Source organism: Ramularia collo-cygni (assembly GCF_900074925.1).
Source record: "Ramularia collo-cygni strain URUG2 genome assembly, contig: RCC_scaffold12, whole genome shotgun sequence".
In the NCBI taxonomy this organism is placed as follows: Eukaryota; Fungi; Ascomycota; class Dothideomycetes; order Mycosphaerellales; family Mycosphaerellaceae; genus Ramularia; species Ramularia collo-cygni.
The window spans coordinates 468,375-495,203 of NW_019716266.1; the positions used below are offsets into that span (position 1 = coordinate 468,375).

At 52.1% G+C, this 26,829-nt stretch overlaps 11 protein-coding genes; 5 read left to right on the forward strand and 6 right to left on the reverse strand.

The window, feature by feature from the left end:
- Positions 1-195: 195 nt before the first annotated feature.
- On the forward strand, positions 196-648 carry RCC_07703 (uncharacterized protein; the record flags this gene model as incomplete). XM_023772957.1 has 2 exons in its annotated part: positions 196-399; positions 463-648. The coding sequence occupies 2 exons, from the start codon at positions 196-198 to the stop codon at positions 646-648; spliced, it is 390 nt and encodes a 129-aa protein (XP_023628725.1).
- Positions 649-2,123: 1,475 nt separating this feature from the next.
- Positions 2,124-2,840, forward strand: RCC_07704 (uncharacterized protein; the record flags this gene model as incomplete). XM_023772958.1 has 2 exons in its annotated part: positions 2,124-2,155; positions 2,207-2,840. The coding sequence occupies 2 exons, from the start codon at positions 2,124-2,126 to the stop codon at positions 2,838-2,840; spliced, it is 666 nt and encodes a 221-aa protein (XP_023628726.1).
- Positions 2,841-3,472: 632 nt separating this feature from the next.
- On the reverse strand, positions 3,473-5,742 carry RCC_07705 (probable DNA replication licensing factor Mcm5; the record flags this gene model as incomplete). XM_023772959.1 has 2 exons in its annotated part: positions 3,473-5,413; positions 5,479-5,742. The coding sequence occupies 2 exons, from the start codon at positions 5,740-5,742 to the stop codon at positions 3,473-3,475; spliced, it is 2,205 nt and encodes a 734-aa protein (XP_023628727.1).
- A 508-nt stretch (positions 5,743-6,250) lies between these two features.
- Positions 6,251-9,496, forward strand: RCC_07706 (related to VPS54-subunit of VP51-54 complex, required for protein sorting at the yeast late Golgi; the record flags this gene model as incomplete). Its single annotated transcript, XM_023772960.1, has 1 exon — positions 6,251-9,496. One exon carries the CDS (start codon positions 6,251-6,253, stop codon positions 9,494-9,496), a length of 3,246 nt encoding a protein of 1,081 aa, XP_023628728.1.
- Positions 9,497-10,012: 516 nt separating this feature from the next.
- RCC_07707 (uncharacterized protein) lies at positions 10,013-11,758 on the reverse strand (the record flags this gene model as incomplete). Its single annotated transcript, XM_023772961.1, has 1 exon — positions 10,013-11,758. The coding sequence occupies one exon, from the start codon at positions 11,756-11,758 to the stop codon at positions 10,013-10,015; it is 1,746 nt and encodes a 581-aa protein (XP_023628729.1).
- A 2,010-nt stretch (positions 11,759-13,768) lies between these two features.
- On the forward strand, positions 13,769-15,409 carry RCC_07708 (uncharacterized protein; the record flags this gene model as incomplete). Its single annotated transcript, XM_023772962.1, has 1 exon — positions 13,769-15,409. The coding sequence occupies one exon, from the start codon at positions 13,769-13,771 to the stop codon at positions 15,407-15,409; it is 1,641 nt and encodes a 546-aa protein (XP_023628730.1).
- Positions 15,410-17,192: 1,783 nt separating this feature from the next.
- On the reverse strand, positions 17,193-17,888 carry RCC_07709 (uncharacterized protein; the record flags this gene model as incomplete). Its single annotated transcript, XM_023772963.1, has 1 exon — positions 17,193-17,888. The coding sequence occupies one exon, from the start codon at positions 17,886-17,888 to the stop codon at positions 17,193-17,195; it is 696 nt and encodes a 231-aa protein (XP_023628731.1).
- Positions 17,889-18,715: 827 nt separating this feature from the next.
- RCC_07710 (uncharacterized protein) lies at positions 18,716-19,369 on the forward strand (the record flags this gene model as incomplete). XM_023772964.1 has 2 exons in its annotated part: positions 18,716-18,791; positions 18,852-19,369. The coding sequence occupies 2 exons, from the start codon at positions 18,716-18,718 to the stop codon at positions 19,367-19,369; spliced, it is 594 nt and encodes a 197-aa protein (XP_023628732.1).
- Positions 19,370-19,769: 400 nt separating this feature from the next.
- Positions 19,770-23,177, reverse strand: RCC_07711 (uncharacterized protein; the record flags this gene model as incomplete). XM_023772965.1 has 4 exons in its annotated part: positions 19,770-22,502; positions 22,560-22,617; positions 22,679-22,860; positions 23,130-23,177. 4 exons carry the CDS (start codon positions 23,175-23,177, stop codon positions 19,770-19,772), a joined length of 3,021 nt encoding a protein of 1,006 aa, XP_023628733.1.
- A 511-nt stretch (positions 23,178-23,688) lies between these two features.
- RCC_07712 (uncharacterized protein) lies at positions 23,689-25,062 on the reverse strand (the record flags this gene model as incomplete). Its single annotated transcript, XM_023772966.1, has 1 exon — positions 23,689-25,062. One exon carries the CDS (start codon positions 25,060-25,062, stop codon positions 23,689-23,691), a length of 1,374 nt encoding a protein of 457 aa, XP_023628734.1.
- Positions 25,063-26,492: 1,430 nt separating this feature from the next.
- On the reverse strand, positions 26,493-26,809 carry RCC_07713 (probable NOP10-nucleolar rRNA processing protein; the record flags this gene model as incomplete). XM_023772967.1 has 3 exons in its annotated part: positions 26,493-26,518; positions 26,577-26,626; positions 26,685-26,809. The coding sequence occupies 3 exons, from the start codon at positions 26,807-26,809 to the stop codon at positions 26,493-26,495; spliced, it is 201 nt and encodes a 66-aa protein (XP_023628735.1).
- Positions 26,810-26,829: the final 20 nt, after the last annotated feature.

Genomic DNA, 26,829 nt, shown 5'->3' on the forward strand with positions numbered 1-26,829 from the left:
ACATTGCGCTTTCCGTGTTCTCACTTTCCCACCAAGCGACTTTCTTCACGTCAAATACCGCGTTCACCGACATCCGGCATCGAGCCAACGCTTTCAACCAGTGACTTTCATCGGCAACACCACCATCGCTATCACCGTCACGTTCTTTGTCGCGCACTCYCCCATCGCAAACCTCCACTGCGACGCATCGGCAGMATGCCGTCCTCGTCAAACCATGATACCTGGAAGGAGGAGGAGATTCTCGACAACTTCAAACAGGGATTCGTCAGGTTCTACTACAAAGGCTTTCGCGCGGAAGCCAGTGAAGTATGCCAGATCTACAGCAACTTGCTTGAGTTGCCGCAGGAAACCCTCACCGACCACTTCAAAAACGAAGACGAGGCAGAGTGGGCGCGGTTGGTACGTAACCCGTGAGCATTGCAAATGATGATTTTCGCCTCACTGACGGCACTATTTGCGTAGAAGAAGAGGATTCAGAGCAAGAAGACAAGTGAGAGTGTGTGGACAATCAGCCGCTCTTTTTCGGACACGGCGGAGGTCCTGATTCAGTGTGGAAGACACGAAGAAGGTAAGCAGTTCTATGTGTATGCGAAGCACGTCCAGAAGCTGGCGGAGGCTCTTTATGCGGAGGAGGAGAACCGCAAGTAGAGGGAAATGGTTTCATCAAGGCGGGTATGGAAACTCGGGAAAGGACTCAACGCCATCATCAGAGTGTAAATGCGGCGGTCATGGGGAGCGACCCCAGAGAGTCGTGGTCTGGGTTCGAAGTGAGCCTACCGAGATGGAAGGATCGACATACGAAGCATGTGTGGCCCACAAGAGGGACAGAGATTGTGGTGCTCCCAGGGCTTACCTAGAAGATCACACCCGCTGCATCAGCCCACACATCGAGCGACGACAGCAACGATGCGCTTGTACAGGCCACAACATAGCCATGCAACACATGAACCATTTCCCATGCTCCTCCTCTGCTTATCCATGGCCTCGATCAATCAAGGTTGTATGGCATTTCTGACGCCGACTGTCTCCAAAAAGTGATGAAAAGCCAGCTCTTATAATACCTCATGTCTTTCTTCGTCCGCCTAAATCGCAGTCGCAGCAAATGTGTAGCAAAAGGCCTGCATAACGCCGGACCGAAAGCTTGCTGCGCTGTACTGTCTAAGTCAGCGTCGTGAAGAAAGGAAGAGGAAGTTCGGAGCGCGGAAAAAGTCGCTTTTCACCCGCTTTCGAAATTGGTCAGCCGGTTAGATGTCGGGGATCTGCACGTCCTCCAAACTCCAACCCCGCGAACCTCACGTCAACGAGTGAAGCGCAGGCCTTCCAATCCTTTACGCGTATCGAGTTGCGACCCTTACGAAGAGGCCATTGACGTTATACCAACGCGGGTACGCAATGCCCAGGAACTCTCGCCGGATTCATGGACGGCACATGAAGGACGCGATTGAAGCAGGCGACTTAGGACGTGCACAGATACATCTCGCTATGGAAAGGTTCGAAATGAAAGTTCAGGACTCTATCGATGAGTCGATGGAAGACGAGACTTTGGACAACATAATGAAAACGTATCACATCATTATGATGGCTTTGATGACCGCCGCTGGCTACTGGTCGCCGGGCGAGGTAGTTCGGGGAGCGCTCTGCTGTATTCATCGATGGCGATTGTCAGGAGAGGCAGGCYCAAGTTGAGGATTCAGGTGAGGCTAAATCCTGGGATGCTGTGCCGGATGCATGTCAAAGCTGCGAAAGACGGCAGCGTTGAGGACCTCGGGAGGTAGGTACTTCTAAGGGAAAACCTCTCTGGCCGGGCTTTCTCTCGATGTCTGTCCAACTCTCTCTCTCTCTCTCTAAGTCCCCTCCGTGTATATGAGGGACCGGGGCTCAGAATTATCGACAAGCATTGAAGGTTAAGCTTGCCCGTATGTTAGGAAGCCAGCACATGCCAAGCCATGTTTCATTCACTCTCCTCACCCCACTTATGAGCGCGGCGGCCTAGGCTTTCAATGCACCGCATCATTCGCACGTCACAATTGCTTACTCTTACCTCCAACACACATGCATAGCTTCATGCAGCACCGATCACAAAGCCATCTACCACACTGACGAACGACACTACGCCAAACAGCATGGCCGACGAGACTGCTTCACGGCGATGGCGGTAGGCTAGCCGTGCTCGGCTCCGGCAAGAACATGTCTGACTTTTCCCCAGCTTCCATTCCGAGATTGTCACCGTCAAGATCGGACAGAATCCAACCGAAAACTTCTTTATCCACGAAGGAACCCTCAAGCAGCACTCTGACTTCTTCAAGGCCGCCATGGACAAGAAATGGAAGGAAGGCCAGTCGATGGTCATTGAGCTGCCAGAAGACAAGTCTGAGGTTTTCTCCCACTACGCAGATTGGCTCTATTGCGGTGTTTTGAGCCCTGTAAGCTTCGACGTGGATGATACTGAGGGGCGGACTCTGAACAAAGCGAGCTCCTACAACGACCTCCTGGCTGAGATGTATGTGTTCGGCGAGAAATTTCTAAATCCGAGATTCTGCGACGCCGTTATGTGCGCAATGTGCAAGAACGCTCAGTACACCATACCAGACATGTGCACTATCGAGATCATATATAATGGCACCAACTCGACGTCTCCTGTTCGCCGCTATCTGGTCGAATATTGGTTGTCACAGAGTCTGAAATACGGCGAGCTCACCATTTACGAGGATGAGGAGGACAGGCTTCATCCCCAATTCGCGATAGAACTCCTGCGCGCTTTCATGACACAGCCAAAAAAGGGGGCTTATTATTGGGACCCAGGATCAGAGCCCAGGAAGGCATGGTTGAAAGTCAAGTGAGCGAGAAGCACCCCTCGAGTCTATCGATGGTGAACAGCTGTAAGGGTACGTCTAACACTCATGATCATTATTACCTTGTTGCTGACACACTTGTTAGTTCCGTCCGACGAGGGCTGACATTCGTCGATATCAAGACCATGCGATAGGACGGCTATCACGAGCAAATGGGAGGAGCAAGAACATAGCCACGAGCAAAAAGCACCATGCTTCGCATCAGCTCACAGTGGAACATGCTTTTACAATCGATGGGAGGGCGTTCATTCAGCAGAAGGACTCTCGTGCAAAGCGTTGAAAATGCTCTGATTCCAATCCAGTATGAAAGCGAGATCAACTGTTCACATAGTCGAACAGCAAAATTCATCTTATCAACCTATTCACCGTAGAGACGGAGCTCTTGTCCTGAATTGGCTACTCCCGACGAGCTGCTCATAACTTCAATTGACGTGTCGTCCCAATAATTGTCGATCGCGCTCTGAAATTATCAGTCCTCATTTGAAAATCCATGGAAACTTTGGGCACTCTCACGAACAACAAACTCGCTTCAACCTGCTCCTGACAGATTCTCATCAGACATATGCATACGCCCAGCCTCCCAAACGCCGAGCATCACTCATAAATCACCTCTTCCTCGCCTAGTATCCGCTCCGATGCACCAGCGCTCCACCTCTTCTAAACTGCACGCTCTCCCTCCGACTTAGCACCTGCAAAGCCCGATTCAATCCCATCTCACTGTAGCCCTTCCTCTCCACAAACTCCCTCCTCAGCGTCGCCAGACTAGCTGTGTATCCAATCGGCAGCCTCCTCCTCAACTCCTCCTCGACTTTGTGCACTTCGTTGACCAATTCCCCGTTTCCTCCCATACCTGCCATACCCGCGGCTCCTTCCCCTCCGGCACTCATCACAGCGTCCATGGTACTGCCCAAAAACAATCGGATAGCTTCGTCAACATGCTTCTCTGTTGCAATGGGTGCTAGCTCCATCTTCGCGAGAGACTCTGATATTCTCACTAGAGACTCCAGTTGTCGGACGGTGATGGGAATGGAGCTTCTCTGGTTAGCATCCGCTTCTGCTCTGGCGACCTGTCGTCGAATAGACACGAAATGACTTGAAAGCTTCTCCGCTGCCTCGGGACTCAATCTCGGCGCACATCTAGATTTGGCGTAGGAGATGTATCGTTTCATCTTCTCCACTGGAATTTCCGCGTGTACTTGTTCTTGCACTCCGTTACCACCCATGTGAATTCCCATGACGTGTCTGGCGATCGTCTCGTCACGATTCCTGTCATGGTCGTCTCGTACGATGAAGATTAAATCAAAACGGGAGAGGATGGTGGTCTGGAAGTCAATATTCTCGCCGGGACTCTTCATATCGTCGTATCGTCCAAAGATTGGATTAGCGGCTGCCAAAACACTTGTACGAGCGTTGAGGATTGTGGTGATTCCAGCTTTGGCGATGGAGATGGTCTGCTGTTCCATGGCTTCGTGGATTGCAACACGATCTTCGTCGCGCATCTTGTCGAACTCGTCGATACAGACTACACCGCCATCTGCAAGAACCATAGCACCTCCCTCTAGGTAGAACTCCCGAGTTGTGGTATCTCTCTGCACGGAAGCAGTGAGACCTGCTGCTGAGGAACCTTTGCCGGATGTGTAGACTGCAATGGGAGCGACCTTCTCGACGAACTTGAGCAGTTGGGACTTGGCCGTTCCTGGGTCTCCGAGTAACAGCACGTTGATGTCTCCACGAAGCTTCATACCATCCGGAAGAATCTTCTTGCTACCACCCATGAGCAGACATGTGATGGCCTTTTTGATGTCCGCGTTGCCGTAGATGGAGGGTGCAACACAGCTAGCGAAAAGAGAGTATAGGTCAGGCCGCCGGGACAACTCCAAGAACTCCTGCTCTTCCTCCTCGCTAAATTGAATGCCCATCCCACTTGAGGCGTTGCTGGAGCGATCTGTCTGCAGTCCCACAGCACGGAGGTATGGATTGCGAATGGCGACTGCGCCTCCTTTATTGTTCTTCTGGTTGTTGTAGATGCTGAAAACTCCCATCACCACACATCTCGTTCCCGGCACGACTCTGTTCGCGAGGTATCGGTCGGCGCTAACGAGGATGTGACGAGGCAATTCACCAACAGGTACATCGTCTGGTGCCTCCTGCAGCTTCAACACTTGCTGGTCGATGAATTGTGACTTTTCGTGGACGACAAAGTATGGATCAAGCGGGCATTTCTCTCCATCGTCTGGACCCTTCATACGTGCGCAGTTGCGAGGGAGCGACATTCCCGTGAAGCCTGAAGTGATGGGCATGTTCTGCTCATGTTGACAGTTTCGACATTGCATGTGGATGCTGGTGGCTTTGGAGGAGAGAGTGCTGGCGCCAATAACGATTCCCGGGATGCGCACGAGATGGGAGACATTGGTGGCTGTGAGACCTCGAATGGAGGTTTGCGAGACTGAGGAGTGGACGAGTAGCTGATGTTCGGGGAGGGACTTGGCGGCGGCGAGATCGTCTTCGGTGCGGGAGGGGTAGAGAATCTTTTGCGTGCATGTCTTGAGCGCCGCTTCGAACTGGAAAGGACAATGAATTGTTAGTCGAGGTGACGAGGAGAGCATCGGTTGGGGATGTCCCTCACGATTGGGATGAGGTCGCCAGGTTCGTTATTCAATCGATCTGCCAGCTCTTCGTTGTATGCAATCAGATGAGCAATGTCGATATCGCAGTAGTATTGCTTGGAGAGGACATTTTCGCGAATCTGGTCGCGGTAGATGAAGACGTCGTCGAGGTGGAAATCGAGCACAAAATCGACCAGCTGCTTCTGCGTCGCCTTGTTGCTGGACTGGCCGTCGACAGTGCTTTCGCCGAATAAGCTGAGAGAGTACGCGGACTGGCGATCCATCGCTGCGGGTATGGTAGGTGTTGGTGGAGCGGGAGGGATTTGTGTTTGCGCTGGCGGATGGAGGAAACGAAACGGAGCGAATTTGGCGCGACGCGAGAATACGCGTCAGACGGGTAAAARAGGTGGGACGATCTGGACGTCTTTCCACGAAAGACAGTGCGAGACTCACCCAAAGCGTGATACGATAGTCGGTATGAGATGAGTAGACGCTCCGTGGTGAGAGCGTCATTTCCATTCCCCAGATACTACTCCATGTTCTTTCTATCGCTACATGTCAAACATCTTCATTCACTTGACGCGTAAAGTGCTTGCAGGGATACTTGTCTTAGCAGCGGATCTAACCGCTGTCAACGTGGAGCTCGCGATCGACCCGGGAAGTTCAATAGGCTCAGCTTCAGGTACACATATTCTTTACTTAATCTACACCACACATTGACCTGCYGACCCGCCTTTCTGTCCACCTCATGAGGCGCACGGCAGGAAATCTCAGCATTTGCATCTCCCTCTCATGRCGTCGCCCTCATCATCCTCCCTCTTCTCGCCCGTCTTCGCCGAAACGCCGACGTCTCCATCATATCGCTCCGCATTTCCATTCCCAGCCCAGGATGTTGCCTCGCGTCAGCCCTCGGGACGCTATCAACCACGGAGAGGCAGTGCTGCGAGTATACAGTCTGTGGGATCGATAGGCGGCAGTCTAGACATATCGCGCCGGGGCAGCACTGTCCGCGRGACGAGTCAGAATGCCATTTCCACTCTCCTCCAGCCACCCATTGTCCGAACCGGTTTGGTCCCACATACACAAGCTTCAGCAGCAGCAGCGGGATATCGTGCGCCTACAACAAAAGACATCCCACCTGTAGCCTTGACAAATGTGCCCAGCGTGCCTCAGGAGAACTTCCGCGAATACTTGGCCAAGATTGGACCACTTTTCGATAGCTTGCACAGAGGGAGAGCGGAGCCCGAGCAGGCKCCATGGTTGAGAAAAGACAACGATTTGGCGCAGACGGATCGCTTTGCGGAGGCATTGCAGAGGAAGGTCAGCTCGGCGAGGAACAGTACACCCAGCTCACCCGCCGCTTCGAGATATGGAGATGTCTCGCCTCTCTCACCAGCCGAACCACCGATGAAAAGGAGATCGTCAGGACAAGTAAGACGAAATCGCAACGAGCCCACTCCATTATCAACCATCCCGGGCGTGTACTTCGATGACCAGTTCCACCTGGAGAACCCGCGGACGTTTGACGTTGTCAGCGAGAATGCCGAAATTGTGCGCCCGCCACCTGGTACGCCTATCGTTGAACAAAAGGCTGCAAATGGCTCCGCGCTTCCTCCTAGAAAAGCTCTAGCCACGAATGCCATCTTACAGGAGAAGCTCAGTTGGTACATGGACACAGTGGAGGTACACCTCATCAACAGCATCAGTACCGCTAGTAGCGGCTTCTTCGCTGCTCTTGGATCGTTGAAGGAATTACAAACAGAGGCCGAGGAGAGTGTGGCCAAGATTCAGAGCTTACGGGAGGACCTACGCAGACTGGACAAAGAGGTAGCAGTTTCGGGCCTGGAGGTGGCAGCAAAACGTAGGCGTAGAGAGAATGTTGGGAAGCTGGGCCGTGCAACAGCACAAGTGCAAAGCGTAGTGGAGAACGTCAAGAAAGCAGACAGCTTGGTAGACGAGGGTGCTTACGATGCTGCAGCAGATCAAATGGACCTTGTGGGAAGACTGGTCTGCGGAAAGTCAGAAGTGGGCGAGAAAGATCAAGAGCTGATCGACCTCCGCCCGCTGAAAGCTCTGCAAGGACTGGATTCTGGTCTACAGGAACTCCAGCTGCGAATCGGCACGGGTTTTGCACATCGCTTCACTACCATCCTGATCGACGACCTTCGTGCTCATGTGAAGAACGTTTCCAATTCGGACACTCTCAAGCGCTGGTCGCGCCAACGAGGAGTTCCACCGACATACATGGAGACATCTCCCCAACTTCGTGCAGATCTCTTATCAGCTTTGAACGGCCTTGCCAGAGCAGGGCATACAGCACCTGCGACAGCTACATACCGCGAAGCTGTSAACAAAGAGATGAAGACTCTCATCAGAAAATTTCTTCCTAGCAGTAGCGACGATGATGCAGATTCGATGATCTCTACTTCTACAAGGGGTGGCAGGAGCGCCATGAGCCAGCAGGAGAAAAGCAGTATCCTCGCTCGGAATCTACGCGCTCTCGATCCTGAAGATGCTGAGAAGCTTCTGGTGGGTGTATATACCTCTGTTGGGGAAGCTCTGCGACGGGTGTCAACGCAGACAAAGATCTTGCTAGATGTGACCAGCAGTGTTGCGCCTCCGGATCCGACTTCGCCACGCCGTGCTGGGACACCGCTCGCAAATGAGACCACGCCCAAGATCACTGTTCAGGAGGAACTGTCTCAAACTTTGGACATGTCCTCTCTTCTCGGTGTGGCAGTCGACACTGCCCAAACACAAATCACCCGGATCCTGAAGGTGCGGAATGAACAGAGTATCCGCCTACCTCTTCCTCTATTCCTGAGATACTTTCGTCTMAATCGACTCTTCGCAGACGAGTGCGAAGCAGTCTCGGGTCGCGGCGGGAACGTCCTGAAAGGCATCATCAACGCACAAATATCTGGCTTCGTGCAGGTTTTGGGCACCTCCGAGACCGAACGAATTGCAGGGGTTCTAGACGCGGACCTTTGGAACGCAGAAGACTTCACCCCAGAAGACGACAATCTGCTTCAACGAATCCTCTGCAGCGAGAAAGCGGATCCCCCAGAATGGACAAATGCCACAATACCCCTATGGGAAGATGCCAATGTCCAGCTTTCACACACAACCACCAACGGCAGCACAGAGACGCCCAAAGCGCGCCCTGCAAAGATTGGCGAGGAATCTTATGCGCTGCCCAAATCTGCCATTGCCCTCCTGCCTACAATATCCACCTTCCTCAGCCTCACCACTGACTTCCACTCGAGCATCACACCGCAAACAACCACGTCCCTCCTTGAATCCCTCAAGACATTCAACTCCCGCTCCTGCCAACTCATTCTCGGCGCTGGCGCCACCCGTTCTGCAGGCTTGAAGAACATTACTACCAAACACCTCGCTCTGGCCTTTCAATCTCTGGCATTTCTTCTCGCTCTCCTCTCTCCGATTCGAAGTTGTGTTCTACGACACGGAGGAAGCGGAATGACGCACGAGTTCGAAAAATTCGAACGCCTTGTCCGCGAACACCAAAGTGGCATCCGGGATAAGTTGGTGGAGATCATGGTCACTCGAAGCGGAGCGCACGTGAAAGCTATGCAGCTTATAGACTTTGACAAACAAGATGGGAAAGAAGGCGAAGGGCTGAGCCCGTACATGGAAACATTGACGAAGGAATCTCTGACACTGCACAGAGTTCTCGGGAGATATCTCAGCAACATGGAAGTTGGAGTCATCATGGGCAGAATTCGAGACGGATATCGCGAACAATGGGTCAAAGCGTTCCGGGAAGTGGGCATCAAGACGCAAGCTGGAAAGGAGAAGCTGGGACGAGATGCGGGAGGACTGGAGAGATTGGGCAAAGTCGAGGGGTTTGATAGTGTGGGGAAGGAAGTCAAAGAAGTTGTGGAGGGGCGAGAGGTCAAAGCTGTCAAAGAGACCAAAGTTGTTGAGAAGAAGGAAAAGGAAAAGGAAAGCGAGGTGGAGGTTATGTTTGAGGCTGAGGAGGAAGTCAAGGATGATAATGAAGGTGTGAAGAAGTAGACAATACAATGATKTTGTTTTCCTCTCGGGAGCTTCTCCTGCTCTTCTCCTTGCTATCCTTGTTCCGTACCGGATGAAAAGATTTTACGACTGGAGTTAGCCTCATCGATTTCTGGACGCTGGAGATTGTGCTGGCTCACTTGCATGCGCTGGGAGTGTGTGTCAGATGAATTAATCGAGCCAAAGTCAACAAACTTCACAAGACAAGAAAGGACATGAAAGTAACTGAATAGTTCACGTGAAAGAAAAGAGAGAGACTTGAGGATCTTGAAACTTGATTGTCTCACACGGTACTTCTCTATACATTATCTGCCATGATATCCTGGAATCAACACCCAGCTTTTACTCTTCAAGCCATGTCTCCGATCAAGCCGCTTTGAGCCGCATACTAAACAAGATGGGTATACGCAAATGAAACACCGAAAGTAGCAAAGGTGGAAAATCGAAAAGGCTCAAGGAAAACAGTTGATGGACTTGAAGTTGATGACAGGATCGGGATCAGGAGATCAAGATGATTCAAGAATCCCAGATGGCGCCGAAAGCAGCAACACCGCGCGTCTCCATGGCGTAGACAACCTTCTGCGTGAGAATTGGGTTGCTGATGATGACGACGGCCTCGGCATTGAACTCCTTGTAGGCTGCGTAAGCAAGACCGACGATATCGGTGCGGCCGTGGAAGGTGTCGTAGATGACGGCGTCGGGGTCGGAGCGGCGAACGGCGTCGTTGATTTTTTTGCCAAAGGATTCCTCGGGTGAGCGAACCGTCCATACAATGCGGCAGGCCCATTCGGGGTGGCACTGAAAGAAGGAAAGAGTAGGACCAATTCCAGTACCCGTGGCCATGACGACGACGCGGCGGATGATGAGTGCGACTCCCATGACGCCCATGGTGGGAGCCCCGCGGGAGTAGAGGTACTTGGGCGGGTTGTCGACGAGCTTGGTGGTCCAGTCTCCGTTCTTTGCGATCAGGACTGAGTAGCCGCGCTTKCCATCCTCGTTTGGGATTGAGGCGAAGCCGTGGTTCTCAAAGAGAGGCTTGGTCGAGAAGCGAACACCCTTGCAGGTTGGCATGAGCTTATCCTCGTGGATATTCAGAAGCATGGAGTGATCCGAGATCTTCTCCACGTCGTACGTGACCTTGTGGAGACGAAGCCAAGGGTAGACKAGCAGGCACATGACGACGACGAGGAACCAAAAGGATGGCGTCTTGACCATGATGACTCCCCAGGCGGTGCCGGTGGCGTGTGCCTTGGCCCAGATGAGGATTCCGGTCTGCGTGATGATGATGCAAACAGCCACGTATCCGGCATAGCGATGCGTCCATTCCCACTGGTTGTGGTACTTGGATCGGATCGTGGGATAGGCCAAGCCGATAAGCACGCAAAAGATGAAGAGCATGATCGCAACGGTGATCCTGAAAGCGTTTTGAATGCCTTCCGGTCCCTCGTAGTTGCAGAGGATGAGAACCGTGAAGCAGATGTACCACAGGAAGGCGCTTACACCGCATGCCGAGTGGATTCCGCCGTAGCTATAGATCTTGGCGGCATGGCGCCTGATGGCGAGAGGCCAGGTCAGCGGGATGCTGATGACGATCCTGAAGAGCATGTTGATGAAGTGCWCATGGCGGGCGACGGAGGTGACCACGATGTTGACGCCCACGGCAGTGGCAGCCATCTCGTAGCTGAAGAAGCCAGGATGGACGATGTTGATGCCGCCGAAAGCGCACATGGTGATGATGTTGATGAGGAAGACGACGGCAAAAAGTCGACGGTACGCTGAGAAGAACCCGTAACGGATCTTGTTGTAGAGTTCGGGGTTCTTCGACTTTGGCAGGGGGTATGCAGCGATGTAAGCGTCTGCCCGAGCCTTGTCGTAGACCCGGCGGGTGTCGAGTTCGACGATGCCATTGTCCCTGGAAGCCACGGTTTCGGTGGATTGCTCGCCGTCCTGCTTTACAACAACACGGTAGGTGCCTGGCCCTCGCGCGTGGAGAGCCTCCACGGCTTGGGCTGGAAGCTGGACGGAAGAGGTGGTGCTGCGCCTGCTATCGACACGGGTGAGAGTGGATGCGGACGAGGCGGGAAGAAGGGATTGCAGAGGGTACGTGTCGTTTGCATCCGACTCGGGATGGTGGTGAGCGAGAGGCGGGCTGGCTAGAGAGATGTTGATGAAGGTGTCCTCGTCAGGCACGTCGGTGATGCGCGAATTGATTGGTTGTGGGACAGCCGCGTTGGCGCCCGAAGTGGTGGTGGTGTGCTCCATGCTTTGCGGCGTGAGGGGAGATGAGGTCGAGCTTACAGGTAAGGAAGGTGTGGCGTTGATGGGTCGAGGAGCCACGATAATGGTAGGCTGTGAGTCGTCGAGGATCAAGAACGCTAGGCTCGAGTCGTTTGTTCGATTTGCGAGTCTCTAGCGATGCAACGATAAAGCGATCTGTCCAGCCAGTGGAGCAGTTGTGTAAGTTGTGTGTAAGTTGTATGTGGAGTAGACCAATGCAAAGCGGGATGGAGAATGGAACCAGACGAGACGAGACGGCGAGCGGCYTAAGTGCAGGACAAGGTGGTTCCGGCCCGACTTCGGCGCTTCCCAAACCGGAAGGAGCAGTGAATGAAAGACTCGAACAAGGACATTGTTGGACCGTCGTCCATTGTGTCCCAACGATGATGACCCCACACATCAATGGAACTGCGCTAATGACGAGGACAATGCTTCATTCAGCAACCAATTCCGGATCTGGTATGGTAAACAAAAAGAGTAGGACAAAACCATCTTCACCAAAATGAGAGTAGATTGCTGTGCTTTGTTGAGGCCAGAGCTACCTCCCGAGGTCATTACAGGAGGCGTTGTGTCTTTTCCTTGTCCTCGCTTCGGAGAGATGGCCACACGCCACGCTTTGGCGGATCGCAATAGCGATGAGCTACCTTGGATACCAACCTGGGATTGAGACTGCGTGGCCAATATACGATGCTGCACAAGCTAGTCGCCTTTCTGCTTCTCCAAGGTCCGAACCGTCCTCTCGGCTTGTCAACTTTCAAATTTCGGACAAGCTCTACCTCGCACGTATCAGAGAAGATGTGAAGCTATTGTACACTGTCTGTCATTGGGATGCAGATTGGCTGCTGGATGATATTTCGAAACGTCAGCGGTGGTTTGATGAAGTGGCCCACACTCTCTTGAAAAACAGTCTCATTGCAGGCAGCGAGCGATCTCATATTCTGCGTGTGTTACTCTGCAGCAAGACCTCCGATGAGAAAACTTTGCGTAGAGCATAGCAAGAAAACTGGATGTAACCAATAAGCAGTTTCCATTTCTTGGAATCCTCGCAWTATAAAAACAAACTGAGTTGCCTTTAAGACACCAGCCGGAGCGTAGCAGAAGGATGGGGGTGAAGCCTTTGCCGATTCATTTACCTTCGCTCACACGACGATATCTAACTACCTTGCTATTTCAACACCCGAGAAACACCAAACCAGAGCTGGGGTTGCAATCGAGACGAACAAACGCCTTCAATTCATGTCTCAGACCTCACTTGCACTTTCACGTTGTGCTGGACCTACTGTGCGGACACCTCGAGCATATTTCCCAGTCAATCTCCTTGCGCATTCTCGAGTGTCTTGGAAGCTAGATCACCGTAGGATATCCTTTGGCCTCGATTCAAACTCTCGGCCATTCTTCGAGTCGTCTTCTTTGTTGATTTGGGCACTCGAGAGCCTCCAGCTGCAGAACAAGCACCTTGTGCTCGAAAATAGGCCCTTGTTGTTTCTTAACAACGCATTTCATTCATGCACTATATCCCATTGTGTCTCCGCATTGTTGCAGATCGATCAACGCGAAACAAACCCATCACTTACACGCACTTCCCACGGAGTCGCTGCCTACATAACCACGGGCTGGTCTTGATTCCAGATACTTCTTCACAACCATTCACCTTCAAGCTCTCTCAACTGCAATCAATTCAATCGACTGGTTCGAATCTTTGATCAACGCTTTTCACTGCAATCCAACTCATATCACAAAGATCTTGAGCTCATCAAGCTACAAAACGGCTTCCTCCATCAAAATTAAACCTACCAGGTACGTTTCCCTTCCTTCTGTGCGGTTGTTCACACGTGGAAGTCGCTCCCGCTTCAGATAGCGGGCCCACTTTTCATGTGCATCAAGACAACGTGCTCAAGGACTCCCTACCCTATACAACACAACACATTGCTAACTTTGCGCTCTAGAAACCTGAGTTCTTCTCCAACCTACCTCAACCCTACACCAACCATCAGCATGGCCATTGGTACATTCACCCTTGAAGGGGAGTGCCCTGACATCTGCTCTTGGACTCTTTTCAGCGGCGAATATGACGAGCAGCGTCCGGTCCTGATCGATGCCGTCAACCCATCTCGCTTCATCACCAAGGCCACTGCCATTCGGATCGTTGCATCTCTGGCTGGCGCCTTTCGACCGGATAGCACCGTCTGTCTCCATCTCGTCAACGATATCACCTATCCTCTCCTGTACCTTGCCATCCTCGCTTCCAATGCGCGCTGGGTCGGAACGAACACTGCTTACACTGCTGCTGAACTTACCCACATCTTCAAGACTTCCAACGCCGAATACGTCGTCACAGACACCGAGCACCTCGACGCGGCCCGTTCTGCTGTACTTGAAAGCGGTACTGATGCTGAGATCATTCTGTGGTCCGACGTTCTGGTCAACCAGKATAGCCTTCCGATACTGGTCAAGCCGTCTGAGAAGCSCCGAGCATCCCTGAGCCAGCGAACTGTCCACGACTTGCAACACAACGGCACTCTTGAGACTCTCACGTCCGCTCTCCGATGCATCAATGTCAACTCCACGGCCACTCTCATGGGAACAAGCGGTACGACGGGTCTACCAAAGATGGCCGCGCGGACTCACAAGGCGCACGTTCTCGAATCATTTGCCATGGAAGACAATAACTCGGCCAAGCCTTACCCGGTCATCCGTCTATTCTGCACGCCTATCTTTCACGCCTTCTCCTCTCCGGACATGCTTATCAATGCTCTCCGCTCTGGTCACATGAGCTACTTCATGAAGCGCTTCGACCTTGTCGTTTTCTCGGATAAGATCGCAGAGTATGGCATCACAGAGATTTACGCTCCTCCTCCAATCCTTGCTGCATTACACAACAAGCCTGATACTCATCTGCAGATCCAGTCTCTCCGTGGAATCTACAGTGGAGGTGCGCCACTCAGTTTTGAACTTCGCCTCCGCTTCCTCAGCATCTTCAAGGACAACCCAACCCCACCACACATCCGTATGGTCTATGGAATGACGGAGGGCGGATGGTTCAGCAGCTTCAAATATCCTGTGAATGACGCGACCGGCTCTGTGGGCCATCTCATCCCGGGTTACAAAATGAAAATGCTTACCACCGGTGAGCATGCTTCGACACTGGACGACGGAACTGCAGTGGGGGTACTTTACATCAAAGGCCCTTATCTCATGACCGGCTACTTGGGCAATCCTAAAGCTACAACCGACGCTTTCGACGAAAACGGCTGGTTGGAGACTGGCGACATCGGCTACATCCGTGACTCCAAAATCTACCTCGTGGACCGTGCTAAGGATCTCATCAAGTGGAATGGATGGCAGATTTCTCCGGCAGAGGTAGAGGATGCCCTTCTTAAATCCAGCGACGTCACGGATGCTGCGGTTATCGGTGTGGACCACGATCTCAAGGAGCATCCGCTCGCCTTTGTGGTTCGTTCCAATGACACTGTCACCGTGGAATCACTCAAGGCTTTCCTCTACACCTGTCTGACGAAGTACAAGGTCACCAGCTTGGAGATCATCTTTGTCGAGCCTGATTACATCCCCAAATCCACCACCGGCAAAATCCTGAAAAAGGAGCTGCGGAAGAGCCCCTTGGTTGTCAATCGCTAATAAATCCGCGTACAACTTTCGACTTGTGGGTGGAACTTGTTCACGGGTAGTCGATTAGAGTGAATCTACAGGTACAAGGCGGGCCTTGAATCTGTACATTTAGCACGGCGTTGGGGCCTATTTCAAACGAGATAGCATAATAATAATAGACATCCACAAGAGTGGATCGTTGCATCATCACAATAAAACCTTCCACATCAATTGAACTCTCAAAACGTTTCCCCTGTTTCTACATTGTAGATTGGGTCTTTAGTCTGAAAAGCAGGTACCATGTCTTTTGCCATGTTTGTAGGTTTCCAAAGTGCATATGAAGTAACACACAGTCCGAAGTCAATCAGACCCAACGAAAATTAACTCCCAAATTTCGGGGAGGAGCAGAGAGACAAAGGCTACAGCTATCCCCTCACCAGATGGATCAATGACTACGCTCGCCGGCAGGAAGCCGTGAAATTAAAAAGGTAGAGGAAGGATGGAGTGGTATCGATTTGAACAAAGATAGGATTGCGGAGACGAGCAGAACAAAGGTCTACCTCTCCCTCAATCGATCTGTCGATGACCACGCTCGCACGCAGATAGCTAAGATCATGAAAGTGAAACATGACGTGGAGAGTCTGATACGCCTTCGAGCAGGGCAGTAATTTGATATCCCTTTGTAGTGTACTGACGCACAAAGAGAAGAAACCTTGTCAGACATCTCATCGAATATTCTTTCGGCGTGAGGGAGTCGTTGCGCTTGCCTGACTAAGATCTCTTACCGAAGCGGTGAACTATTGGTTGAGTTCTAGTATAGGCTGTTAGTCGGTAGACTCTGCAAGACATTTTTGACCAACGAGCAAGTTGCGGGTATCCTTCTGTCTTGACGAATACAGATTATGTTCTCACAGGCAGACATATGCAAGTTGTGGTCCTTAAAATCCCGTTGTGTGCTGATACTCGATGACAGGCCTCGCGGATCTCTTGAACCTGTGGAAGACCTTTCGATCTCAACGGAGGACATGGCATAGCCTGATGTATCCACTTCGTCGCTACAGGACCGTATATAGCCGTGATCAACCTGACAGCGTGTGAGAACTGGACGGCCTCCAATAACTCGCTTCATGGTGAACACTTCGAAGTTCTCGTCTATCAGGTCAGTGCAGTGCCCGCTTTAGCTCGATCTCTCTTCTTCGATGCTGGCTTTCATGAGGCCAGAGGGAGTATAGCTGGTTTCGTCTTCTACGGGACGGTGGAAGCATCGCCGGAGTCGGAGATAACATCAGCGAMTTAAAGCTTAACAGGCTCATCTCCAATGCACTCTGCTGCGCGTACGGAGTTTCCTGCTATGGCATTGCATCCATACATCAGCTGCCTCGCAATCTTTGGAACTTCTTTGTCCTGTCGGATCCCGCAAGCTTGTTGCAGGAGACAGGATAGCGAATAGAGCATCATTCGCGAAAGTAATTCTGAGCGCGAGGATCAGATGCAGCGGGCGGGACGTGGGCTTTGGCCACGAGATCTTTGACGACGTCCAACATGAATTTCCCATCTTCTCGATCGAGTTTCTTTTCGACGGTTGAAGCATAGCCGCGCTGGTATATACCAGCCTCAATGGGGTCGGAATCATACCGATCGCTACTCTGTCGAGATATGTGTCAGGCAAGAGGCAGAAGTCCAGTACGCACCCAGCTTGGAAATGGCAGAAGTTGGCGAAGCGAGCCAGTTGATCAGGAGGTCTCGCGCCGTGTCGACTTTGGCAATCCTGGCAACCACACCTTGCAATATTGAGCTTTCCGGGCTGATAATCTTAGAAGTTGAACAGGTCGTCGATGGCATCCCCTCCTTTCTTACGCTTCTTCTTGCTTGTTTTCGCAGAGGTCTCCTTGACTCGTTTCGTTCCAGCCTTGGGTTTAGGTAATACTGCTTCCTGTGCAGGGATTGCAGCATCCATGTCACCATCATCTCGCTGTATGACTTCTCCCTGGTCCTCTCGCGCGGAATCCAGACTTCTCGTTACGGCACCGTCTACACCCCACTCCTCCCTCCCGAACTCCTGAAGCACCTTCTCAACTTCAATCTGACCCAGATCCTCCAGCCGTGCCGTAACACCCACGATCTGACATACTTCAGAAAGTACAGCAAGCAGCACGAGTCCTAGAACCGAGAATCTTCCATCTGCGATTAGTTGAGAGAAGGCATGCTGCCATTTCGATACCATGACTTCCTGCCAGAAGACTAGACGCTTCTCTGTATTGGAGATGATTCGGGCATCGTTGACCTTCTTCTTCGCACGGCCGAGGTTGGTAGTCGGAACTTCGTTCAGTGAGCTTATATCTGCACAGAGCGAGTCGATCTGATGGCGGAAGGTGGAGAATTGCCGCCACCAGATACTGCGACGATGTTGATTCTTGTTCCGGTGGTTGAAGAGATGGATGAGATCTGAGAGATGTTGGAGGGACTTTTGACTGTCTGTGGAAATGCTGATGTCTTGATCGGCGGCCATGATCTTTTAAAGGCTAGAAGATGGACAGAGATGTGTATTGTGCGTTCAACCTGACATTTTCCTATACCAAGTCTGGGAATCCGATTTTGTCATCAGCTTCATCGGATTGAAAGCTAGTGGGGCGGTTGAGGTTATCGTAGAATGCTTGACAAGTGAGCGCCACTTGATCTCGGTGTGCTTGCTTTTTCCGGAGCGGTTCACTTCTTCGTTCTTTCATGTGCTAGTGATCTACAGAGCATCAAAATGTGAAAGGTGAGGTGATGGATGGTTGGGCCGACAGATCCGAAAGCTTCCCGCCGACGTGGCCCCACCCCACTCTTTGCACGAGCACAGCATCAGCACCTTCACAGAAGGCTTATCTTTGTGAGCGAAGTACCTTATGGCATGCTATAGATACAGTTGATATCAATATATAGCATTCATTAGCATACCTTCCTCAGCCACGAGCTATATGCGATTGCACATGACTTTTGAACTTCGACCCGCACGTCCCGACTCCCGAAGCGATCTTGTGATCACCAGCATCATCCCACCAAAATCATCCCGCCTTCGCTTTATCTATCTTCCACACGTACCCCTCTGTAAGTACCGCTGGCTCTCTTGTTTTTGGGACTTATCATACTCCCTATGAGAGGAAGGAGTAGTGGAGTGACTACGTGTACTTCAGTGGTTCTTACTCCAGTGTAGACTCTGTACATTACATCAACATACGCATTATCCACCATCCACACCAATATATCATTTCATCTCCAGGCTCATCGCGACTTCGCACCATGGTCTAGACTTCTTGTTGCCGTTGCCGAGCAGCTCGTACAAAGACAGCGACGATGGAGCAAAAACGCGCGCCAGAGTACGTGTTGGAGGTCATCGCAGATAGATCCACGGTTAAGGACGTCGTCAAAGGTACGCAAAAAGAATACCACACCATACCGTACCTCCTAGACACTAACAAATATCCACAAGGTGTTGTACACGCAATCTTCTTCCACCGCCTCTTCAACCCCCTCTATCCAGCAACCCATGACGTCCTCGACATCACCCTCCCATACGTCTCCGACCCCGACATCGAAGCCCTGATAGAACAACGCACAAACTCCCTCATCCGACAACTAGACGTCGCCACCAATCAATCATCCCCACAATACGGCTCCAAAGCCTCCCGCGGCCAAGTCGTCGTGCAATACCTAGAAAAGAAGCGTCGCAAAGGCTGGTTCGTCGCGAAAGCAGACGAGGAAACCGTCTSGGAAACATGGGTGATTGACATCACCTTGACATCTGCTAGGAGTGAGCCAGAGGCCGCGCGGAATCGAAGGCAGATCGAAAATGGTTTGCAGAAAGCTGCCATGAAGATTTTGACTTTTGTTAATGAGGATCGGAATCATATCCCGCCGATTACATCAAATGAGACGAACCCGTTTCCTTATCAGGTGTTGGTCAATCCGAAGAGTGATGGCTGGGGGACTAAGATGGGGATATTCTAAGAGACGGGGATGTGAGGATATGTGGTCATTTTCATTAGGAGAGGGTGCATCGCCTCGCAAGAGGCAGCGCTGGTGCCAGCTTTGCATATTGAGCTCGGGAACGGTGTTTGGCGCTGGCGCTTCTTTCGGTCTATCTGGACTGTTTCAACGGTTTCATGGCGATTGCCATTATGACTTTGCATGTGCAACGAACGTACGCACGGCTTTTGACATTGCTTTTAAAGCCTCGAAGGAGGCATGTGGTTCTCTATGATATCGACTTTTTAAGCTATGTGCTCGTACAAAAGCCATTGACACATTCATATCCACATCCTCAAGCAAACCGCTTCAGAGGTCGTGTACTCCTTTTGCATCAGCAATAGAGGCTGCTTGGGAGAAGAACGCTGMATAAAGGTATTCGCTAAGAAAAGCTGACAATGGTTCCAYGACAGGCAGCGTAAAAGTTCTTGACAAGGTCTCTCGTCTTTTTGCTGTCTCCTCTGACCGAGATGACTGCTTGCACAAATCTCCGCTTTTCGGCTTCCCCAACGTCGGTGCCAACTATGGCTGGCAGCGCATCGCTGGAGAGCGCCGCGTCCAACCAGCCCTTAGTCTGTGGCCGCGTCTGAATGAGGGCTTTGAGAGGTTCACACAACTGGTCAAGCTCGGAGCGCTGACCACGCCCGACGATCTGGTTGGCGAGCGCCTGACACAGCGTTGGACCATAACCCGCTACGACCTGCTCCAAGCGAGCACGTACAGTCGCATCAGCTGGCTGCGGTGAAGGCTTGATGATCTTAAACCAGAACTCGGCCGCAGATCGTTTCGGTAGGAGATCCGCGCCGTCGATAGCCTTGATCACGAAGTCCAGGATAGGCGGGACGAGGTCACCGGATGGTGAAGACATATCCAGAAGGATGTGGGTATATCGTGGTATCATGCGATGGAATACCTCGATACAAGCTTGCGCAATGCCGGGATCTTGACTTGGCTCTGCGAGGCCTTGGATCAGGGCACACGCTTTCCGATACGCACGATCGACTTCGGCGTCGATGTGTACGATGCCCCTTCTAGAGTGCTGTACTATCAGCGTAGACGTTATTGCGAGGACGGACTCAATCTGCGGTGTGGTGAGCGTGCACTGTTCCAGAAATCCGACGGTCACTGCCGGRGGGAAGACAAATGGTCCAGGCTCGTGTTCGGTGAATCCCTGTTTGAGAACCTGACAGACTGCATCGACTGCCTCGCCCGAACCAGGGAAGAGCTGTAAGACCGCGTAGCAGGTGTTGACCACACGCAGTTGTATGTCTTGCCCCTCTTGGCTCTTCCAGAAGTTATCAGTGACCGCTGATGGCTTGGTGCTGTCCTCGTAAAGGTCGATTGGGAAATCATCGGGTGTTTGTAAGCTCTTGCCAATGCTAGCTAGACATTGAATCGCTGAAACGCCAATCTCGTGTGCCTTTTCCGCGTCGGATTGTCCAGCCATCTTTTTGGCGTTGCCAACCATCCCGTCGACAATGTCGAGAAGAGCGGACAGAGGTTGCGCCTTTGCAATCTCTGGCTGAATAGCCTKGACGATTGCGGCGATGGCACCGATTACCTTTTCATTGGTGAAAGGTTCACTCGTTGGCCCGGCGGCGAAGCGATTGTACTGCGCGATAAAGCTTTGCACCTCGCCCGTAAGGCTGTTCCGGCATGCAGAGCATAAGGCGGCAATCGACTTTGAGGCGCTCAGATATAGACCATGGTTCTCCAACGACCCGAACAAGAACCTCAGCGTATCGGGCAGGAAGTGCGGGTGGCGTTCAATGTACTGACCATATGTACCCAGCACATCGATTGCAGTCCGGCGTGTTTGCGTGGGAATGGAAAGATTGAAGTCGGCAATGTCGCGAAACAGAGTCGAACCGAAGAGCTGGGCGAGATGTGGTTCGGCGCCTGATTCCTCGAGTGCATTATCCCCAAGGGCATTGGCACAGAACAAGGCCGCTTCTAAGCTTTGCCACTCTTGAGATGCCAGAGAATCCATTGCGATTGTGATGAACTGCTCGAGCATTTGATCCCCTAGACGGATGTAGATAGAAAGCATGAGATCGGATGTGTCTGTTCGAAATTCGCGAAAAGCCTCCGTCTCTGCATCGGTCCAGTTCTGTGACGCTTCAGGAGAGGGTGTCTTGAGTTTGGAGAGTAAGACGCGAGTGAGGTTTATGCACAATGCCTTGTCATGCTGCAGCCAAGGAGGAAGGGAGCTGTCCTCCTCGCGCGAGTGCACGATATCGTTGACATACTCAATGTACGTATTCCAGAACTCGATACTCAAAGCTGACACCTCGTCATCATCACCGGGGATTCCCGGACTCTCCAGTATGGCAAAAAGAAGCTGCATTATCGCGCGCGAGCCGTATTCGTCATCGGTCTGCTCGACCACATGTTGTATGTTGGCGACCCCGTACGCAATGACGAGCTGAGCGACTTGCAAAACTTCCGGATCGCCATCTCGTAGAGCTGCCAGCATGCGCGGGTGCGCACTTTGGTACATGGTTACCGCCAGAAGTTCCATGTGCTGCGGCTGGAAGAAGCTTGTGTAGCTTTCCAGAATGTCTCTAATCACATCCATAGCCTCCCCGCGAATGTCATCCTCGTCGTTCAGGAGTGGGAAGACGTCTGCTACAAGCCGACGGAGATGTTGCAATGCCGCTGGCTTTGCAGGCCACATTGGCTGTGCATAGTTGACCCAATTTAGAAACGATGCGAGTGCCTGGCCTTTCAGGGAGACAAATTCCGGGGTCGCTGAAAGTCTCAGGGCATGGTGCATGATCTTGCTGGCGTCATTAACGAGAATTTCCATTTGTTGATGTATCAGTGCGTTGGACGGAGTAGTGCTGTCCAGCGTGGTCGCATCTGTAGCTAGTGAGCTCGAAAGCCACAACAGAGTTGCAATTTGAGACTCTGACATTAGCGGCAGAAATTGTGATATGGCATCGTGGGCGGCGGAAAGTTGATCCTCGGGTACAGCATCGCCGCGGTGGAACGATGCGGCCAGATGCAAAAGAGGTCGCGTCCAGGGGATCGGGGACCTCAGAAAGAAWGTTGCAAGTGTGGCACACAGCTTTTTGCGAACCATCTGGCCCTCTCCAGCCCGGTCAATTTGCGCCTGTTCTGTCAGCACGTGCAAGAACATTGCCATCGCAATGGGGAAGTGAGTACGCACCGTCCAGGAAAGCAACCTCATCATCACCGTCTGCACTGCTGCCGCATCAAGCTTTGACCTATGTAGCACAATGAGCGGAGATTCTCACCATCCACTCTTCTCAAGGTCGAAACACTGACCCATCATTGTTGAGTTTGACTTGAAATGTCAAGGCTCCGAAGAATCGGACCTTTTGATCTTGACTCCCAAGGAGAGCGTCGGCAATCTGCCATCCTTCATGCGAGCGCTGGATGGCTTTGAGATGATCATCGATTGTTGCGAGGACTCTGGGGTTGCCCGGGGTGTAGAAGCGCTGGACAAGCTATCTCGCGTCAGCACGGAGCAATAAACAACAGCAGCAATAGGTCGCATGATGGAGTGCATTTCTTGATGCACTTAGCCAAACAATTTCAATCGCGAAATACAGCGTCTCTGCATCTGAAGTCGTGCTTGCATAGCCAAAGGCCCGCTTGCGCTACAATCTCGCCAAGATTGACTCGCTATCAACGCGCGAGCGCCAGGATTTTCAAAGGGGTGTAGAAGCCTCAGATACATAGAGACGCTGTATGATCGCACGTTAGCAAGACTTACTTGTTCGACCTCTGCCACATTTGTGGGCGCCGTAATGTTGTCCATCATGGCGGGTCACTTCATTGTAGAGCTTCGTCCATCACGCAGTGGGTATATGACGGGGCAACTTTGAGCTGGCCTTTTGTTTGTTTGCTGGTTCGTTGTCGAGTAAAAAGTCTGAAGTTGGTGACGAAGATGTTTGGAGGATGTTTGGGAGGCGCCTAAAATTGCCCCACCATCCCCATCCCGCGCGGTTCAGCTTTCACATGCACGAGACAAACAAAGACAGCGAAGGCGCAAGCGTTTCGAGTGACTGACGTGAGTTGGACATCTATCTAAAATGCTGGCCCGCACAAATTCTCAAACGCCGATTCTCGTTCCCAGTGAACACAAGAGATTCCTTGAGCAAACGTGGTATCGTAGAAACGCCTCCCAAATGCAAGTATCTAGACTCCAGGCGTCTCCCAGAAGAAACACCGTGATGATGTTGTGAACATGACCCACAGACACCTCGCTGAACATAAAATCAAAAACAAACGGGGATTGCTCTAAAACATGCCGAAACAGAGCAACGATAAATTCAATGAAGCTTCAACATGCGTCGTAAATCGTCCTCCATGGAGAGAATGTCTCGCGAGCCGCCAGTCCGAGGAGTATTCGTCGAAGTGGGCTGATCGGGATATCCTTGATGTACATGAATCGGAATCGGAGCAGTAGCAGAGGGGTGGGAGTCTTTGGAAGCAGGTCGAAATGGTGGCATTTCAGCAGGGGCTGAGGCTCGAATTTGTTCGTCTAGGTATGAGCGTGCAACCGCGTTGTGGTTGTAGTCTCCTGACTGCGGGTGTRGRTYKMRGKGSWSGYCGYMKYWTKRWAGCATTTCTTGTCGCAGCGAAGAGGGTCGAGATGCAGAGTCTCGGGCAGCCTTGAACAAAGGCGAAAGATTACGGTTGCCGTAATGGTAATTATTATGATGGTCTATCTGTGCTTGCGGCGTGGTGGGTCCTGCAAACGTTTGCTGCTGAAAAGGAGAATTTCCAGCAGGAGCACGACCAGGCGTGAATGAGTCGGACTCTTTCCGCTGGAAGGGAACCGTGGGAGAGGCGGAGCCTGTATTGAACAAGAGGTTCTTCAAGGAATTTGTACAGGCTTGGCGATCTGCGTCGCTTGTCATCTGAACGGGTGCACTTGGCGAAGAATGAGATCTCTCTGCGAAGGGCGGTCGACCTTTTGATGGTACTGTCCGTGGGCTAGGCAGGTCATTGTCGTCGCCATCGAGCTCCCGCAGCAGAGCATTCCTGCTGCTTTGCTGGAAAAGATTTCGCGGCACGGTAGCGGGATGCGGGCGCGTTGAAACTTCAGGCGAATACGAATGGCTCCCGCTCTGTGTTCTCTTTTTCTCCTCCCTGTCCGCTTGGAAGAAGAAGTCCAATGGGGATTGGGTCTGGCGCATCGGTGCAGGAGATGCCCTGTCAGACTCCGGCGACGAGAACTGCTCTTCTGGTGTCTTCTCGCCCGCCAGTCTGCCCTGCAATGACGGTTGTCCGCTTACATTGGGTACCGATTTCGAGAAGAATTTGGGCACAGGGAGTGCAGACGCGGCAGGTGATGCTTGAAATGTAGGACCTGCATATGCTTGCTCCACGGCAGATTTGTTCGGAATCAAATTCGCGCCTCCAACAGACACCGGCCTCGCCTTTTGTGCGCTTGCCCTGCCGCTGGTGTGTTGCCCTTGCACGGCTCCCATCGCGACACTCTGCCTTGTCCTGCGGGCGTCCGGCGACACTGTCGGTTTTACCAACGCCCCATCTGAGACGGTCCCGTCGTTCGCCTGGTTGTTCGCGGTCCTGCGGTTTCGGTTGCTGCGCTTCTGCTGGCCTTGTGCAGCGGAAGGCGTCCGTTGATTTCCACCCGTGCGCACAGGCGTGTTCGCCGTTGGACTTGATTCGTCTGCCATGGAGTGTCGAGTGTAGGTTCAGAGGTCGCGGTGTGTGGGGTGTGAACAGTGAAGTTCAATTGTTGCAGGTAAGATATCGCAAGATGCGGTCGTCGTCAAGACGCGCGAGTCAAGCCGCTCTTATCTCGGGGAGGTAGTGTGCCTGGGAGGCACTTGTGATGTGAAACTTGATGGTATTATTGTAGCGACGTGGGGAGACATTTGTATTGTTGGAATCGAGGAGTTGCGGTTATGATGAACAGTGGTTCGGGCAAGTAAAGTGATGTGTCGTCACGAACCTTTGTGGYCTAGTTTTCCCAGAACAGAACTAGCTTCGAGACGGGTGAGTCTGCACAAAGCCGCCGTTGCCCATGAATAGACTCGCGGCGAATGCTTCGCAGCTTCGGCTCAGATGCTTGTTCAACTGGACATGGTCCTCGTGCGTGCTCTATGCCTTGACCCACTTTTGCCTACTTTGTGGGAGGTCACCAACAGATGTCGGGCGTTGCCAGCGCATCGATTCACAAGCTAGAGATGAACACAGCTACAATAAGACGWGCTACCTACACTCGTATGTACGGGTCGGGAAAAACGGCGATATCGTACCTGGCGTTACTTTGGTCGATACCGTTAAACCACTCCTGAGTCCCTGTATATAGCCTGGCTATTTGTGGAGTAACAGCCGTTCGCTCTGGAGCCCAGACCTTAGGTTGGACTGGAACAGGACAAGGGCGCGATGGTTGATGCGAAACTTTGGATGTTGGTTGCAAAGGCTTTAGTTTGATACATCGTGATCTTGATCGCTCCTTAGAGCTGAAGAATCCGTTCGTCTACTGCCAATCGACACCTCCAAGTGCGAGCTTTCGTGACTGTGCGTGCGCAGAATAGCACAAGATGCATGCAGGTGAGTAAAAACTTGTGAAGTTTCGACAAATGTTTCTTTTTATTAAATCTTGGCGCTGTTGATGCCTCGTGAAGCAACGGCGTTCTCGTTGTCGACCTCGGGATGGCCGGAAAGAGGGTAGCTTCTAGAACTCATATCTGTTACCACGTCTTCATGCACAAACGCCGACGGAAGTAACGGCGTCCATGTTTGGTAATGAAATGGCAATGATCGATCTTGGCAAGTTTCGGATATTCCTTCAGTCACCGTTGCACAGAAATGCTAGGCGCTGTACACACATATGCCGTGCTGGGGATTGGTGATCAGATAGGAACAGAATGGGGAATGTGAATAGGTCCAGATGATCCACTGGGCGACGTTATGAGTAGACCCTCCTGAAGGGGACGGCCAGGCTTTGCACCAAGAACTTCTTTGAAGGCCGTATCCGAATCCATAGAGATCACCATGTTCTTTTCGTCGGTTCCTCTCTTCATGTGCGCATTTGAACAATCAATCACTCCCCCAACTCCGCGCTAATCCATCACAAGCAAGCCTTCTGTGTTGGGCTCTATTGTCCAAGCACCTTCAAATCCTCTGCTACACCGTTAGCCATACGTTCGTTGTCGTCCATCGCCGGTGGGGGAAATCGTACTCTGCTGGGTGAGGAGAAGGCCATAACGCTTCTTGAGTGTGACGCGATGTCTGCAAACGATATGATTAGCCTGGCGTTCGGGGTCAAGGTGAATGAGAATATGGGTACCTTGAGTACTTGTCGTCTGGGGAGAATCGCGCCGGGTGTGCGGACTTGGTGACCTCACCCCCGGCGACCTTTTGGAGGGTGTACAGGCGGTTGCCCTTGGAGTCAAGTGTGTACATGAGATGCATGGCGGGCGATTGATATGATC